Source organism: Siphateles boraxobius, unplaced genomic scaffold (assembly GCF_051911475.1).
Source record: "Siphateles boraxobius isolate OS27281-9 unplaced genomic scaffold, OSU_SipBor_1 65, whole genome shotgun sequence".
Classification (NCBI taxonomy): Eukaryota; Metazoa; Chordata; class Actinopteri; order Cypriniformes; family Leuciscidae; genus Siphateles; species Siphateles boraxobius.
In genome coordinates this window covers 2,187,968-2,204,252 of record NW_027509192.1, presented here as the reverse complement: position 1 = coordinate 2,204,252, position 16,285 = coordinate 2,187,968, and the positions used below count along the sequence as shown (strand labels likewise).

Sequence of the window (16,285 nt, the reverse complement as noted above, 5' to 3'; positions counted from 1 at the left end):
TTCATTTCTGTTTTAGTAATTTAAATAAAATATTTTTTATCTTTTATTTTATATCAGCTTGATTTAATTTAATAAACTATTTTCAGTAGTTTTATTTAATTAATATCAACACAGATCATAACTGGTTGTTAGCTTATATTATTTTATAAATTAATATTTGAATTAGTTTATATGTAGCTTATTTTTTTATTTCTGTTCGAGTCATTTTACTACTCAACTGTTTTAGTTGAACTTTTTATCTAATATATTTGATTTCAGCTTTATTTAGTTTGAGGAAAATGGATTTTAATAGTTTTATTTAACAATAAAATCACTGATTATAACTGGTGGGATAAAATACAATTTCTCTTCTCCTGAAACCTTAAGGCAAAAGCTCCACATCCACACACACACTAATGAAGGAAGTGATTCCTTACAGGCCTTCCGTCTTTTAGTATTTGTTCTGTGTTGAGCAGAAGCTCTCATTCAATACTCTTATCGTAAATGCTCGTTTCTCTCCAGCTTTGATGAGATATTTCCATATGACAACATTGAGGTTTACTGCAGTAATATTATTGCAGTTGCAGCGGAATTAACCTTTCACCAAAATCCTTTAAATTCATTAATCATTAAACTCTTCAACCTGTTTATTTTCCGGCAATTTGTAGGTCAAAAATGGTCCAGGGTTCATGATCAGTTGTTCTGTTTGGAATTAAACTGAGCATAAGTTCTAACCTCCTGATGGGATGATGCGGGAAAGCAGGGATAATAACACTTGAGCATCAGGAATGTGTGTTATCTTCAGACTGGAGTGTGTTTAGTCAGCAGTAAATGCATGAATGGTTGTGTGTCACGGGAAATCATGTGATTCTCGTTTATTCTCCATTCATACAGAAGAAATTAGGACATCAGGTTTGGTGCGGACACACCTCTGACCATTTGACCTTACAAAAATAGACTCATTCTTTTCATTTAAATGATGCTCGCTCAAAATCATCCGTAGACATAACTTAATGCACAAATAAATGTAGACAAGTTTGCATTTGAACTCTGGTTGGAATAGACACACAACTGTCCTTTTATGTAACTTCTCCGAAGTCTATTACAGTTTATTAAGAATAAGTGTTTACATGAGAAATCGCATGACAGACTTGTGATCCGAAGACACACTGGCTCTTTATATTTAACTCAGAAAAAAAGTTCCAGAAACATCCCAAAATAACTTTTTTCTCTCTAGATCTTCAGAAAACACATGTCTGAAGAATTCATAATTGTACAATCTCCAATTAAACAATGTTCAAAGGTAGGGTAGGCATTTTTTTCATAAACACATTAATAACATGTACATATCTTTTGTGGATGTTTCATGACCAAAAAAAATGTTCGTCCAATCATTGCATTCCAATAAATTCGGCCTCTGAAATTGGGAAGCCGCAGACAGACAGTCACTGAGTGCCACAAACAAACAGAAGCCGCCTTTAACAGTTCCTCCTGCACCAAAACAAGAGCTTATGCTGCGCTCACACCATGTCATAACCTTAGATGGCAACCCGTGATGTTCTACTCTGAGCTGATTTAGGCCTATGTGTTTCTATATCAACACTATCAATGCCGAAATGTAGCAGTCAGGTGGTACAAGTAAGAGCTTGTTTACATTATGATTGTAATGTGCTTTTGAGACATGAGGTAATTTAACACTCTTATGACGCTATGCGCGTTCATGTGTTTCGGAGGAGGCGTGGCTTTGGAGACGCTCTGAAGGGAGGATGAGATCTTGTGCTTTCAATGCTAACTTTCTATCGCTAGCCTCTCAGAAATTGCCTACTCTACCTTTAACTCTAAAACACGTGAAAAATTATCGAGACACTAATTTGTTAATAGCAAATAGCCATTAGTTTACACCACAGTGTTGACTAGTGAATCGCTGGCAATATTAGAGGGCGGGACATTCTCATTTTAGAGAGCATTTGATTGGACAAAAAAATGCATACGCCAGTGATGACAACATTATGCCATTGATATTTTTTAACATCAACCCTCGGTTTATGTAAAAAAAAAAACCCAAAAAAACCAATTACCATCTGGCAGTTGGTTACCGACTCCGAGTAATTGTATTTTTCTTTAATGCGAATTAAGAAATTTATACATTTAATCAGGTATTTAACACTGTTACATACATAGGATAAGTTCTTTCTCAACAACAAAAAGCATATCCTTCTGTATGAATGGCTTTATTTCTCTCAGCTGTGTGTGTGTGCGTGTGCGCGCGCGTGTGTGTGTCTGTGTTTGGAGGAGGAGCTCTGGACTCTGGAGATCCACGGCGGATTGATCAAAGCACGTCACGGAGCTGATCTTCAGTTCAGTCTGTGATCTGTGTGTGTTTGGGATGTTGGATCATCAGTGTGTGTCTCCAGTCATCGAGGTCTTCATTCCGTCTCTCATGAGGGAAGTGGACGAGACGGGAAAGTTGCGCAAAGTAAGTCAGACAGAAACTTGCTGATTTGTGGTTCCTCAGTCAGAATTGAAATATTATAAACTCCAACGTGAGTTTGACGTTTTTGCACGTGATTTTGTATGTCATCAATTTTGAAGGCTAAAAATAAATGTATTAGGACCCATTGCATAAACTGACCATGGTAAACACAGGTGCAGCAAAACTACAATTGGTTTACTGTAAAACTGTAGTGAATTAATTAGATATTCAAACAGTGTTTTTATGTAATAGCCTATCTTGTTTCATTTTCAACTAGCCTGTATTGACTATAGTTTTGCAGAAACTATGGTGACTGTGATAAATTGTTGCAAAGTCCCTTGTATTTCAGATTATGTATTCATGTCATAAAATTCTGTAGTAGCCTTGTAAGTTGTAAGCTGTAAACTTTTAGTGACGTCATGTTGTCATTTGTTATATTATAATATACATCTCATTTTAAATACACGTATAACAAAAGTTAGAAACATTGATCAATTTAACAGACACATTTATGTTGTGGCAACGTTGCTGCCATGTTCTGTTTGTAGCCTACTATATTGCAAGCCACGTTGCTTGTTGAAACAATGCAGAAATGTGAAATGCAAGAGGGCTGGCTTTAGCAACATTTAGATGACCTTCCAACTCTGGCTACTTTTTGTGCGCTTATTTATTTAATTTATTTTTTGTCTAAACGTTGTTAGAGGGTTTGTTTGCATTGCATTGTGTTTTGCGTTTACTAGGAAGCAACAAAAATAATTACGAGCAGGCTATTATTATTGGCACAGTAGATGCTTTTAAATGCAATATACGGTAACGTGTTAGTTAAGTGCTAAGGTGTGTCTTCAGCGGATTTTAACGCCTAAGGAAAAAATACGAAATAGCCTATAAAATTCAACAAACAAGAATAGAGATGCACAACTCTACTGTCAACACCTAGGAATGAATGGAGCAGGAATATGACAGAACATGTTTGATGACGCAACCGGTTTTGGACGGTTTGAAACATCTCAACTCATTACGGGTCCTATTATGCTTTTTTATATTTGCAACTTTCTTTAGTGTGTAGCTATTGTTGCTGTTTGTTTGAGCATGAAAAAGATCTGCAATCTTACAAAGTCCCTCTTAAGAGACTTCTTCACTGTTTTCGATAATTCCCTAAAACGCCTCCATTCTTGAGTTTTCTTCTGTGAAGGAATATGTCACTATATTCCTCATTTACATAATTCCCGCCCAATACGATTAATAAAAAAGGCTGAGGCCTGGTTGGCTGCAGGCGCCATCTTCTGGGAATTCATTCAGGATGACCCTCAGTGCATTATGGGTATTCTCAATAGCCATTCACAATGATCATAGATCACAATGCTGATGTCATTGAATTTTGTTCAGGGTTGTGCGATACTCATACGTTGTTTGCGAATACCATAGAAATGAATGAGAAGTGCCGTAAACTGTACCTGGCACAAATTTTTGGGTGTAAACTCTAAAAATAGATTTATCCAAAAAACAACACAAAAAGCCTTTCCTCCATTGACATCCATTAAAAAAACAGCCTCTGTTCTCCTTGCCTGCGTACCGCAGCGTTAGCAGGCGTTACGATGTTTCCACTAACCTTGGAGACTTGCCTTCAAGAGGCTTTGACAAACTGGGAAGAGATTTGCACCTCAGCGTTGTTGTATATGAACAGTATACAATAATAACATAGTGTAAATCATTGTATTATTTATTTAATGGATGCCACCTTATTGGGACAATAAAGCCCTCCCTACAACGTCCCCTAAACACTTTATTGCTAAACACACGCGTTAGACACTTAATTTCCACTTTTCAAATATTTTGAAAATAAATGCCTTTCCAATCTAATATGTGATGGGAAAAGGGAGTAGAGTGAGTTCGGCAAAAGACGGATTCGAACTTGGACCGATTTGCGTCAACTTTCCGATAATCGAATGTAGCACGGCGTTCGTGGTTCGACTGGTCGAGACTGTTTTCCAAAGATGGCTCCTGCTTGTACACGCGAAGACGAGTGTACTGTCTTTATAAAGTATCTTCTTATTAAACTGTCTGTACACTTACAAAGTTTTCAATGCTTCAGTTTGTAGGTAGAGACCCTCATTATGCTACCTTGTTAGTGTGGGGCTATTTTGAGCCTTGTTAGGTATTAACTAGCGATTTTTATTTTTACTATTTCGATGCCCTATACACTAGCGTTATAAGCTAATCTGTGGTTAAACTACAACTAACGTTAAAACTGGGTACATTCGATTATGATGAAAACGCATCCCAGAGAACGGTCGACTCAGTGCCCGTGTGTTATTTAGCCCTAGGTTCATTTTTGGCCGGAATTGTCCTTTAATTCTGGATTATTTGAGTAATTTACACTGTTTATTGCGCTGTGGTGTCTTTTTTAAATACTAGAACCAGTGTGTCGTGTGAAGTCCCGCTGCAACAGAACCGACCCAGCCAAGAGTGAAGGGAAGAGTCACTGTGCTTTCAACACATGCAAAAGATGTTTTGTGTCCTCCCGTTAAAACGGTGCGGTTTTTGTGCAATTATCAGATCGGATGGAGTCGAATCATGTTTTGACCTAGAACGTGTGCATTTCTCTCACATCCCGTGTGTTCATGATCTATCAGAAATGGTGGACAGAAGTCTGTCTGAACGAGAGGCTTTAACGGGGGCAGTTGCTAAAAGTAGAACAGCTAAATCACAGCTGACTCCCAAACCACACGGCAACATGCTGATGTCATTCAAAGCCGTAATGCCCAACACACACTCGCACCTGTCAGATCCAGTAGGCCATGAAAACATCTCCGATCACAGAGAACTGTAGAACTTCAGAAGAAGGGAGGTCAGAGGTCACAGTCCAGAAAGATGAATAGAGTGATTTGTGTGTGCGAAAGAAGCTCTTCATCCTAGCGGAAGTATCCAGCGCTGAACATCAGCAACAATGAGAGCTCTATAAGAACGAGAGTGGGAGAAACTGGGGTTAAATCTGAAAACACACTACACAATCTGGTGCCCGAAACAGACATGTGTCCTCGGAATGGTTCTCTCCACCCGCTTTACCCAGAATGCTCAGCGAGAACAAAGACGTACGTTCTGTAGACGGTGCACTAGAATTTCACGGCTAATTGTGTAAGAATTCACTGATTTGAAGGGATATTTCTACTAAAAATAACCATTCGTCTTTATTTACTCACCCTCATGTTTTTCCAAACCTTAAATGTGAGTTTTTCCCTCAAGCCATTATGTGAGTTTTCTGTTAAATGTTTTCCATAAACTGAGGCTGCCATGCACCAATAATTATTATTTTTTAAAATATCATAGTATATATGGACTCCCAAGTCGTACAAATTATACAGAAATTAAAGGCAATTAGTTTGAAAGCCTATTCACCTCCATAAAAAGAGCATTCATATTTTAATGTATGATATATTTATTTAAATATATTTAAATATTAAATAATTTATTATATCAATTTGAATGTATATATTTATAAAGATGGTGTTTGACAGTATTCACTTGTAAGGAAAAGAGCAGTGTGAATATGTTGCTTTTGTGTCATACAGGTTTTGAACGACATGAGGGTGAAATAATGATGACAGAATTTTAATTTGTGGGTAAACTTTGCCTTTGAATACTTAATTAGCTCTAAATGTCCTGAGTTTTTTTAGACTGAGCAGATCATAACACTGCATAGATAGTTCCCATCACCCTGTTGAGCACAGACTTGTCAAAACATGCTTGACAAACAATCATTTCAACTCTCTCTCTCTCTCTCTCTCTCTCTCTCTCTCTCTCTCTCTCTCTCTCTCTCTCTCTCTCTGATTTGGAGAGAAAAATATTTTAGGTATTGAGAAGCGCAAGATTGAGCTCACAGTGGGAAATGTTTGCTGGAACTGAATGTTCTGTGTTCCTTTGTTATGGGTGGAAAACGGGAAACTGCTAATTCTCAGATCTGCTCACACACAGCAAGGTTACTGGCAATAGAGTACTAGTGTAGTATACACTAGATATGAGTAATCAAAACCATCAAACATATCAGTTGTCGTCACATGACCTCATGTCAAAAGTAATTTTAAACATCTCTCTTGGCAGTTTGACCAAATTATAAGTCAGTGTATTGTGAAATACAGTATTCACCTGCTTACTGCACGGTTTATACTAATACTTACTATTTCTTTTAAACTAATATGCTAAGCAGTTTCCCGTTCGCAATACAAATTAATATCTCTCGCATGGCGCTTATGGCTGATCAAACCAGTAAAAATACTGTTGTTCTGTCAGGATGTATGGAGATGAAAGGTTTAGATATGTCACATTGACATTTCTTTGTGTTGTTGACAATAAAGCCCCATGAGTCTTTATAAAGAGGGTGTGATCCTGAAGAACTGCCACACCTGTGCTGATTTAACCTGTGTAAACTTACATGACCTATATTAAGACTAAACTTTTGTACTGTCATTTTTGATGAGGTAATAATATACCTTTGGAATTTCTGAATGAATTCTGATGGAAAGCAAACTTAAATTTGACTAATAACTGTTAATATCTGCTGTTGTAACCTGGCGTGAGCACACCAGAGCTCCAGAGGGCGCACTGATGCTGGAGTACGAGCACTGGCGCCTCCTGCTGGCCAATAATCATCACTGCACAATGCGTTGTCTCATGGTAGTTATTTAGTTTTAATGAAGTCTAATTGAATCGTTTACAGGTTTTGTGATTTGGACTTTATTGTATTTCAGCTCTTCAGGGTGGAGATTCTCTTCAATGGAAGGAAACACTTTGTTTTACGGCGATACAGTGATTTTCAGACGCTTCACAGGAAGCTGAAGAAGATTGTGCGCGCTCCCGATTTCCCTAGTAAGAGAAACCAGCACCTGCGAACCAAACCACTGGAGCAAAGACAACAGGAACTGGAAGACTACATCCAGGTGGAGACCCGCCCCTATATGCTATTATAGGATTTATTCATATTTTTAAAATTATTTTTAATTTGTTTTAGAATTTCCATTTTTATTTTAACACCCTCACAGTCTACGTCCAGCATAGGCTACTACACAAATATAGTATGAGTAGTATGCTATTCCTCCTAATACATATCATTCTCACCCCTCATTGTTTTTGTTTTTAGTGTATATTAGAATATCATGATGTGGAATAAATACTCTTATTGTATGCTTTCTATTATTAGACATAGGCTACTGTTCAAGAATTTCTTTTCGTGAAAAAAGAATTTTCAGCAAAGATGCATATTGATCAAAAGTGACAGTAAAGATATTTATAATAATGTACTATTTCAAATAAATGCTGTTCTTTTTAAATTTCTAATCATCAAAAATCCTCATAAAATGTATCACGGTTTTCACAAACATATTAAGCAGCACAACTGTTTTCAACATTGATGACAATAAAAGAGTCACATTTTTTTTAAAAACTGTAAGTCACAATATTACTTTATTTTACTGTATTTCTGATCAAATAAATGCAGCCTTGGTGAGACCGACTTCTGTCAAAACTTCCTCTCCTTACCGACCCCAATCTTTTGAACTGTTGTATATATTAAATATTTGAATATATAAAATATATTGAAATATATTAACAGTAATATAATGTCATCCTGAGGTTATGTTTTTTTTCATTGGCTTCCAATTGCAGGTGATTCTGTATCAGAATGATGTTGTTCCTCAAGAGCTCCTGGACTTTCTGCAGGTCAAACATTTTCATTCAGCGAGCAAGAACTGCATCTCTGAGTATGTGTTTATACCAGATCACAGTGTCATCTATTAATGTCTCTAAATTTTAAAGTCCCCCTATTATGCTTTTTCGCATATTGCCTTCAAAGTTTCATAGATCAGAGTGCTTGATAAATTGAGTTATTGTCTCCTAAAAGGAAGAACCGATTTCGAAGAGTTTGGTTCACGTTGTTGTCGACATGTCGAGTAGACGCTGTTTTCTGCGCTGCGAAAGCAAATCCACTTGGGCTGCCCCCTTATCGTAGATGAGGCGTTAGTCGACGAGAAGAGGCTTGCCTGACTGAATTATAATTAGTTAGTAGCCATGGGTAGGCGTTTGGTTTCCAACACGCGCTGTTAGCGGTAGACCAATCACAACAGACCAAACCATCTGACCAATCAGAGCAGAGTAGGAGGGGTTTAGAGAGACTGAATCCTTTATCGAAGCGTTTCAGACACTGAGAAGAGAGCTGATGCAGTGTGTATTATGAGAAAAAAAAAAAAAGGGTTTTTTTGATTGATTGATTGATATCTTTATTTTGAACATGTAAATGCAGAAAGAAAAAAAATAATGGTAAAAACAAACAAACAGATGAACAACAAAATAAAACACCATACTTTCCAGTACTACCCCCCCCCCCCCCTCTATTTGATGTACAAAAAGGAGTAGGAATCTTATGTACTCCTACCCCTTTACACCCTTACTACTATATTTAAGGAAATGGCTACAAAATAATAAGTCCGCATAGATAATAAATCTATAATCAATGAAAAAAGTATATATTCAAAAGTTCTATTCGCATACATATATTACACATACACAACAATATTTATACACAATTATACTACAATGCATTTTTGACGGTTAATGCATGCAAACCTGTTGTAGAAGATCTCCAAAATAAAATTAGGAACATTTAAGAAAATAGCATATATGGGGACTTTAGGGAAATCATTTCAACAGTTAAAAGTTTAATTATTAAGAGCAATATTATTTAAGGAAATGAATAATAATATTAATTTATTAATGCCCTTTCAGTGAAAACCACTCAGATGACTGTCAAGAGCAAGGATACAGGTATGTTCATCCTTCATTTAACCTGCTTATTTATTACACCTACATTTGGATTCAAATTTGGATGAATTTATTCTAAACAGCATTCATTTTCTCTGAACGATGTCTTTTTATAGATTTCAGTCATTCCATCAGAGAGTAGTCGGTTTCTCGGCAGACCCTTACCAGCTTGAATCCAGATCAGGTAAACCTGGCAAGATTGTTGTGATTTCATTACAGAAATGTCTTTTTCACACTCAAAAAAAAAAAAAAAACATCCTGGGAAACCGTGTTTTGTGGTCATTCCCCTCACAGATCTCCCTGACATCGTGGCGGCCGGTGTCCTGCAGGGTTTGTACCCCAAAGACGTCAAAGTGAGCTTCAAGATGAGCTGTGGGAAACCCAGTGTCCTCGCCTGTGCACCAGAGCTGCCCGCGTATCCCAGAATCCCTATCATTACCATAAACAGAAGTGACATCAGCTCCCTGCCAGAGTCACAGATCATATAGTGAATCACTGCAGTGTTGCCTAGCAACTCCACCTGCTTTAAATGAGCCTTGGCATGTTTATAACGACTGAATCTTATCACATTTCAATGTGTGTGACTTACAAAACGGTCTAGGTTATTTTCCAACCTTAAAATCTAAGAAAATATTAAGACTTTTTTTAGGAGCCCCATCAATTATATAGACAAAAATAAATATGAATTACATATTACAATGATGTATAATTACAGTTGTATTGATTTTTTTTAAAAACTGTTACACTATTAAAATTTGGTTTTGTGCTTTTTTAAACATTTTCATGTCTTTCCCTCATTTATGATTGCAATATGCTTTACACGTGCCTTCTTGAGACTGTTCCATGTCTAAAATTCTGTAAAAAAAAAAAAATAACCTTTACATTTCATCATAAAATTCACATTTCAAACCATGGTTTAGGTCACTGATTTTGACTGTGCAAAAACCATTTGTCTGTATCTTAAGCATTAAAAGTATTTTTGTTAAATAAACAGTGTCTGATTTGTTTCTGGTCAAAAAAACAAAACAAGGAATTATTCAAACAAGACAACAGCATTAAGAAAACCTGGATCCTTTATTGAAGATTTGATTATAAAAGCAGGTTGAAGTGGGTCAGAAATCGGACCGATTGGAATGCCTGTTAGAACTGGACCCAGGATGTGCCGCTCTGCGGATCAGGACTGGTGTGTGACGGTCCCACGAAGGGGGAGGAGCTCCAACGACCACATATACACGCACGCTTACTTTCCACTAGAACTCTAGTGGCATCAAATTCAATCCCCTTAAACCCAGAGTCCCATTGTTTCTTCAAACTTAAATTACTCTTTAGCTACTGCAAAAGGCTTTTCCACTTCGAGCTTGCCGCTGTCGTGGATAATGATGTCCTTGAGAGGTTTATCTCGGCCATCAGTCTTCGTGCCCTCGATCTTCTTCACAACATCCTTGAAGACAAAGGGAAATGCTCAAAATTAGCACAATCTCTGGAGTAAAGCACTTCTATATGTAAAGATTCCTGACTGTTAAGGTTAGGTAAATAAATATGGAAGAACATCTCTACAGACGGACGAAGTGGAGATACTCACCAGGCCTTCCAGGATTTTGCCAAACACAACATGTTTGCCGTCCAGCCATGGCGTTTGGACCGTGGTGATGAAGAACTGGGAGCCGTTGGTGTCTTTGCCGGCATTTGCCATGCTGAGCCAACCAGGACCGTAATGCTTCAGCTTGAAGTTCTCGTCAGGGAAACGGTCTCCATAGATGCTCTTACCTACATAAAGACAGACAGGGGTGTTAGGAATCTCAGTTTATTGGGCGTTTTTGCTATTTGAGCGACCTCAAACCTCTTTAAAAAAAAAAAAAAAGGTGTAATATTGGGCTGATGACTTGAATTCTAATCTTATGACATCATAAAGGGTAACAAAGATAACCTGGTTTCAATCAGGGTTTAGTATTTCAATACCTCCAGTTCCATCTCCCCTGGTGAAATCTCCTCCCTGGATCATGAAGTCTTTAATCACCCGATGAAACTTGCTGCCTTTGTAACCAAATCCTTTCTGGAAATCAGAATCATATAATTTATAGTATCAATACACGGCTATTCATGAATACTGACCCCCAGTGGAAAGGCACACTCACCTCTCCAGTGGCCAGCAGGAGGAAATTTTCAGTCGTTTTAGGGACAGTCTTCCCAAAGAGTCCAATAACTATCCGTCCTACATCCTCATCTCCAATCTTGATATCAAAGTACACCTGGGAAAACAACCAAATCAAGTTACACCAGAACATCAAAAATCAGTTCTGCAGCAGATGCTTTATGTTATAGGAATTTCACTCCACCAGAAAGACCACAGACCCCCACTTATCATTAGACTACGGTTTAAGTAACAAATACTTTTGCAACATCAAATTATGAAACGTTTGTGTGGAGTTAACGGCATTATTAGTATTATTATAGTATGCACAAATCCAATGCAAATGAAAAAGCAAACGGATGCTTTGCAAGCAAAAAGAAACTGGGTCCACGAATCTGGCACGCTGGATTTAAGTGTGAACGCAACATTAGAAATTCGAATTCTATCATTTGTATCCATGAGGCCAGATTCAATGTTGCAGTGAATGTAGCGTCTCTGTACCTTAGCCGTGACTTTTGGTCCCTTTTTCTTCTCATCCGCTTCCGATCCGCTCGGGAAAAGCAGGAAAATCACCGAGCCAACGATCAATGTGACTGCCACCAGAAACTTCATCCTCCTCTCGCAGATCCGCACCATGAACGACCCGAAAAACTGTGTGTGTGGCGATGACTGTGTTTTAGGGTTTTTTGGGGCATCCGGGGAGGAGATTTAAGCTGCACCCAGACATTAGGATCAAACCCGGGCGGGATTAGAGTCTAGAACTGATCCAGGAACAGATGAGTAAAGATGATCACTATGGGAACATACTCCCCCTCAAACCGATCTGAGAACAGCCGCTTGAAGCTCACTCTGTTCTAGGTGACGTGTCCTAACTCATCGTATTCTGATTGGACTGGCTTGTGTCTGTCTAGGCTTGAAGAGCCAATCAGAGTTTGAAACGCGTAAAGAATGGACGGAGCCACAGGCGCGACTAGAGACGCATCAGCATTAAAGGCACAGGACCCTGAATATAAGGTGCTGTTCGTAATGACATTCAGCAAATTTAATAAATTCAAAATGCTTAGTTGCGGAACTTGCGACATACATTGACGTGCCTCAGTACAAAACATACGTACACCACAAAAGAACTTTAAAGACAAAAAGACATAAGGCTAGCAAGAAAAGTTAGCAAAACTAACACGAAAAGTCCTGAAAAAATTCTTAATATCTGACAAGTATGAAGCTATGAACATAATATTGCAAAACTGAACAACCCATTTGTGTAACACTCCCGCTTCTATATATGAATGTTATTCAAAAGTATGAGTATGGGGTGATACAAAAACTAATGCGGGCTAGTTGTAACTGTAGACTGGTTGTGAGCCATTCCACCGAATGGGTGACATTTGCTTCTTGTAACTCTCCAAATTAAACTTGATTTTTTATCTTTTTTCAACACTGAATCTAATACTAAACATATTTATCTATTCAAAATGTGTATTGGTCAATCTCACCCAACTTTTTTTTTTTTTTTTACAAGGTTTAAGCAGAAGATGGACACATATTTTCTCAGTCCTGTTACCGAAACTCATGTGCCATTTAAAAAGCATGTTTAAAAGCATGTCAATTAATTCCTTTGTTTTCCCCACAAGAAAGTGTTTATTTTAAGAAATTGTTGGTTATATGTTCAAATAATTGATATTTGTGAAAAAAAATCACTATATATTAAGGCAAGGTGTATTTTAATAAAAAACACAAAGCCATTTTTTCATTTTAAAGAAGACCGAACCCTCAAGTTTATAATTGTTTTAATAATTTAATTTATTAAACTATTGTATAAATGATGGACCAACCAAAACTGATAAAAATACTGGTTTAACTTTATTTAAAAAAAAAAATATAGTAACAGGAATGAACACTTGGTAACAGGAATGAGCGTCCATATGTGTGTGTATTGGAGAGAGTCTACATGACTGTGTGTGCATAAGATTTCTGTGTTGAAATGATGTACTATGTGCTAGAAGTACTTCACAGAGAAGGAGGTGGAAAGAGGAAGAAGAGAAATGGAGGGAGAAAGAGGGAAATTAAGACAGAAAAGGGGGAAAAGAGAGGACTGCGGGTGTGTTTCGCTCCTTCCATTGCAATATGCCATAGGTGGGTGTTTCTGGCACCTGCATAGTATGGGTTTTCTCCATTTTCTACAAAATATAAGAAAGACAAAGACACAACGTTTAAGTTACCTCGTGGTGGACTGGCTTCCTGGAAGTATGGTGTTCACATTATAAAACTAATGCTAAATTCAGGTGAATAGTATTATATAAACTAATATTTACAGTATTAAATCAACAAAACAGAGGACTCTACTCACTCCTGTCACTTTAACTCACTCCTGTTATTTATTCATATAAGCAACAGGACTGAAAGTAACAGGATTGAGTTTTTAAGCAAAAAGTTATCAAATACATGCCATATCACATACATGCTTACAGCATGAGGACACTGAGCAATTTCTAGTGACTTACCAAAAGTTCATATTTTTAAAACAAACAAATAAAATATAAGAAATAATTTAGGTAACAGGACAGTATGTTGAGATTTACCTTCTCAGTCATAGTTACAATTTCATCAAATATACAGAAATTAAAATGAGAGGACTTACTTATGGTCTTCCCATTGCCTTCAGAAGATCCAGATGATGCAACTTCCTTGAAAATGTGTCTTGTGGAATATTCCAAATTTTTCAGAGGGGGGGATGTGTTAGGATAACAGGACTGGGTGAAAACCCGGGGACACGACTAAAATTTGTATTTTATCTAAAATATTAGATAAAATATTTTTTTCTCATGAAAAAAAAAACATTTTAAAGCATATATTGGATATAGTCACACAACAATGCAAACAAATTAAGATTTCTGAAGGATTTTAATCATCATATTTCATGGTAAATTTTAGAGATAGAGAGTGGGGACATGCAGAAAATGCTACTTTTTTAGTGTTCTATGTAGTTTTTATTAATGTTTTTAATTATACATTTTAAATTTGTAGTTAGCTTAATGTGCAGGACATTTTGCTTAATAATAAAACGTCTTTTAGAGTTAAATTTCATGCAATTTTATACATTTAATGTCCTGAGGACAGAAATGTCACCCTTTCGTTGGAATGGCTCTTGTAACAAACATGGTTAAAAACTTTCCACACATGCCAGCATGACGAAACTTAGTGTAGGCCTATTTTAAAGTTATTTATGAAGCAAAATGTATTTTTAGACCTATATATGGGATGATATAGTATCAAAATGATTAACACGTGCAAGCACACTTATCAATGAACTTGATACATGTTGCAGAAATGTTTTATCCATGCCTTTAAACTTGCTTGTGCAAAATTCAAAATTGAATGAATGTGTAGCAATTTGTACAAATAGAGACATTTTTGTGAATACAAATGGTTTCTTTTGTATTAGTGTATCATAATTTGTGCATGCAACAAAGAAGATGTGCATTTGTGGATGAGGTGACGCGCGTGCATTCATTGAGGTCTTTTCTGAGTCAATTTCATTTGATTCATTTGGATTTTGAGACTTTCTTTTCGCCGGTTTCGCCTTGCACGATCCACACACACTGTCTGAGAAAACCTGCTACCACTAGATGGTAGTATTCTGCTAAAACAGACAACGGCAGCGTAATCAAGCGTGATCCCCATTTAAAACAATAATGTCAATAATGTGAGTGATATTAAATTGAAGCACTCAAATTAAGTAAACAATATAGGCCTACTACCTTATTATTGAAGCATACTTTATAGAGGCAATCAGATTATGAACAGCTCACATAGAAAACCATTATAAAACGCTTCACGTGCAATAGCGCATTGCATGATCAATAAAGTGTATCGGCTACTGAGTTCCCTTTCGAACGGTCACTTCGTATTGCGTAGCTATACGCAGTGGGGAAACTACTCGGTTACTCACGTAACCTCAGTTCCCTGAGTTAGGGAACGAGTATTGCGTAGCTATACGCAGTGGGGGAAACTCCTTTTCCTCGATTTACTGAAGCCTTTATGTAAAGCGCATTTGCAGCTGCACAGCTAGAACATGAGCGTCTGGCTCGCTCATAGGCTGCGCTGCGGCAACTGCACATCCAATGGCGCAGGCGCCTCTGACGTGCAACCAATGAGATCACTCTGCGTCATACACGTCAGAGCCCGCCAAGGGGGCGTGACCTCAGTCTATAATAGTCCCCGAATTCGCCATTATAGCAGGTTTAACGACTGAAGCGACAACTTGCCATGTTACTATAGTGCGGCTGGCTACGCAATACTCGTTCCCTAACTCAGGGAACTGAGGTTACGTGAGTAACCGAGTAGTTCCCTTTCGAACGGTCACTTCGTATTGCGTAGCTATACGCAGTGGGGACGCCATGCAAAACGCCGCACTGAGTAACTGGCTGCCACTGCAACTCAGGCCCCTGAGCATACAGAACAAGCCATAACCGCATAATTATGTATAAATAGACCAGACACCGTCAGGTCTAAAATAGTACACATCAGTTAGAAATAACCCAACATACTACACCAATGAACCCAGACACTGTCGGGGTTATTGGTATATGAACATATAACCAGTCAAGTGGGTTTATATATGAAATTATAACCGGCCAAAGCAGGTTTTATATATGTATGGAATATAACCGGCAAAAGCGGGTTTTATATATGTCATATAACCGGCCAAAGCGGGTTTTATATATATGTAAATATAACCGGCAACAGCGGGTTTATGCATGAATACAACCAGCCAGCAGCGGGTTTTATATATATATATGTGAATTTGATAGTGCACAGTAATATATGACAAGACCAGCCACCGACGGGTCTTAATCATACCGAAAGCACCTTCGCCTGCAGGGAAGGCACTT

The 16,285-nt window shown here is 37.5% G+C and overlaps 2 protein-coding genes across 2 annotated transcripts; one reads left to right on the top strand and one right to left on the bottom strand.

The window, feature by feature from the left end:
• The first annotated feature begins 2,282 nt into the window (after window positions 1–2,282).
• Window positions 2,283–10,253, top strand: snx22 (sorting nexin 22). The gene is made up of 6 exons (XM_077210149.1): window positions 2,283–2,455; window positions 7,198–7,386; window positions 8,111–8,205; window positions 9,227–9,265; window positions 9,379–9,446; window positions 9,557–10,253. The coding sequence occupies exons 1-6, from the start codon at window positions 2,366–2,368 to the stop codon at window positions 9,748–9,750; spliced, it is 675 nt and encodes a 224-aa protein (XP_077066264.1). The 5' UTR covers window positions 2,283–2,365; the 3' UTR covers window positions 9,751–10,253.
• Window positions 10,254–10,317: 64 nt separating this feature from the next.
• ppib (peptidylprolyl isomerase B (cyclophilin B)) lies at window positions 10,318–13,215 on the bottom strand. The gene is made up of 5 exons (XM_077210151.1): window positions 11,895–13,215; window positions 11,398–11,511; window positions 11,222–11,315; window positions 10,845–11,029; window positions 10,318–10,703 (listed from the first exon to the last, which is right to left on the bottom strand). The coding sequence occupies exons 1-5, from the start codon at window positions 12,027–12,029 to the stop codon at window positions 10,581–10,583; spliced, it is 651 nt and encodes a 216-aa protein (XP_077066266.1). The 5' UTR covers window positions 12,030–13,215; the 3' UTR covers window positions 10,318–10,580.
• Between the last annotated feature and the right edge of the window lie 3,070 nt (window positions 13,216–16,285).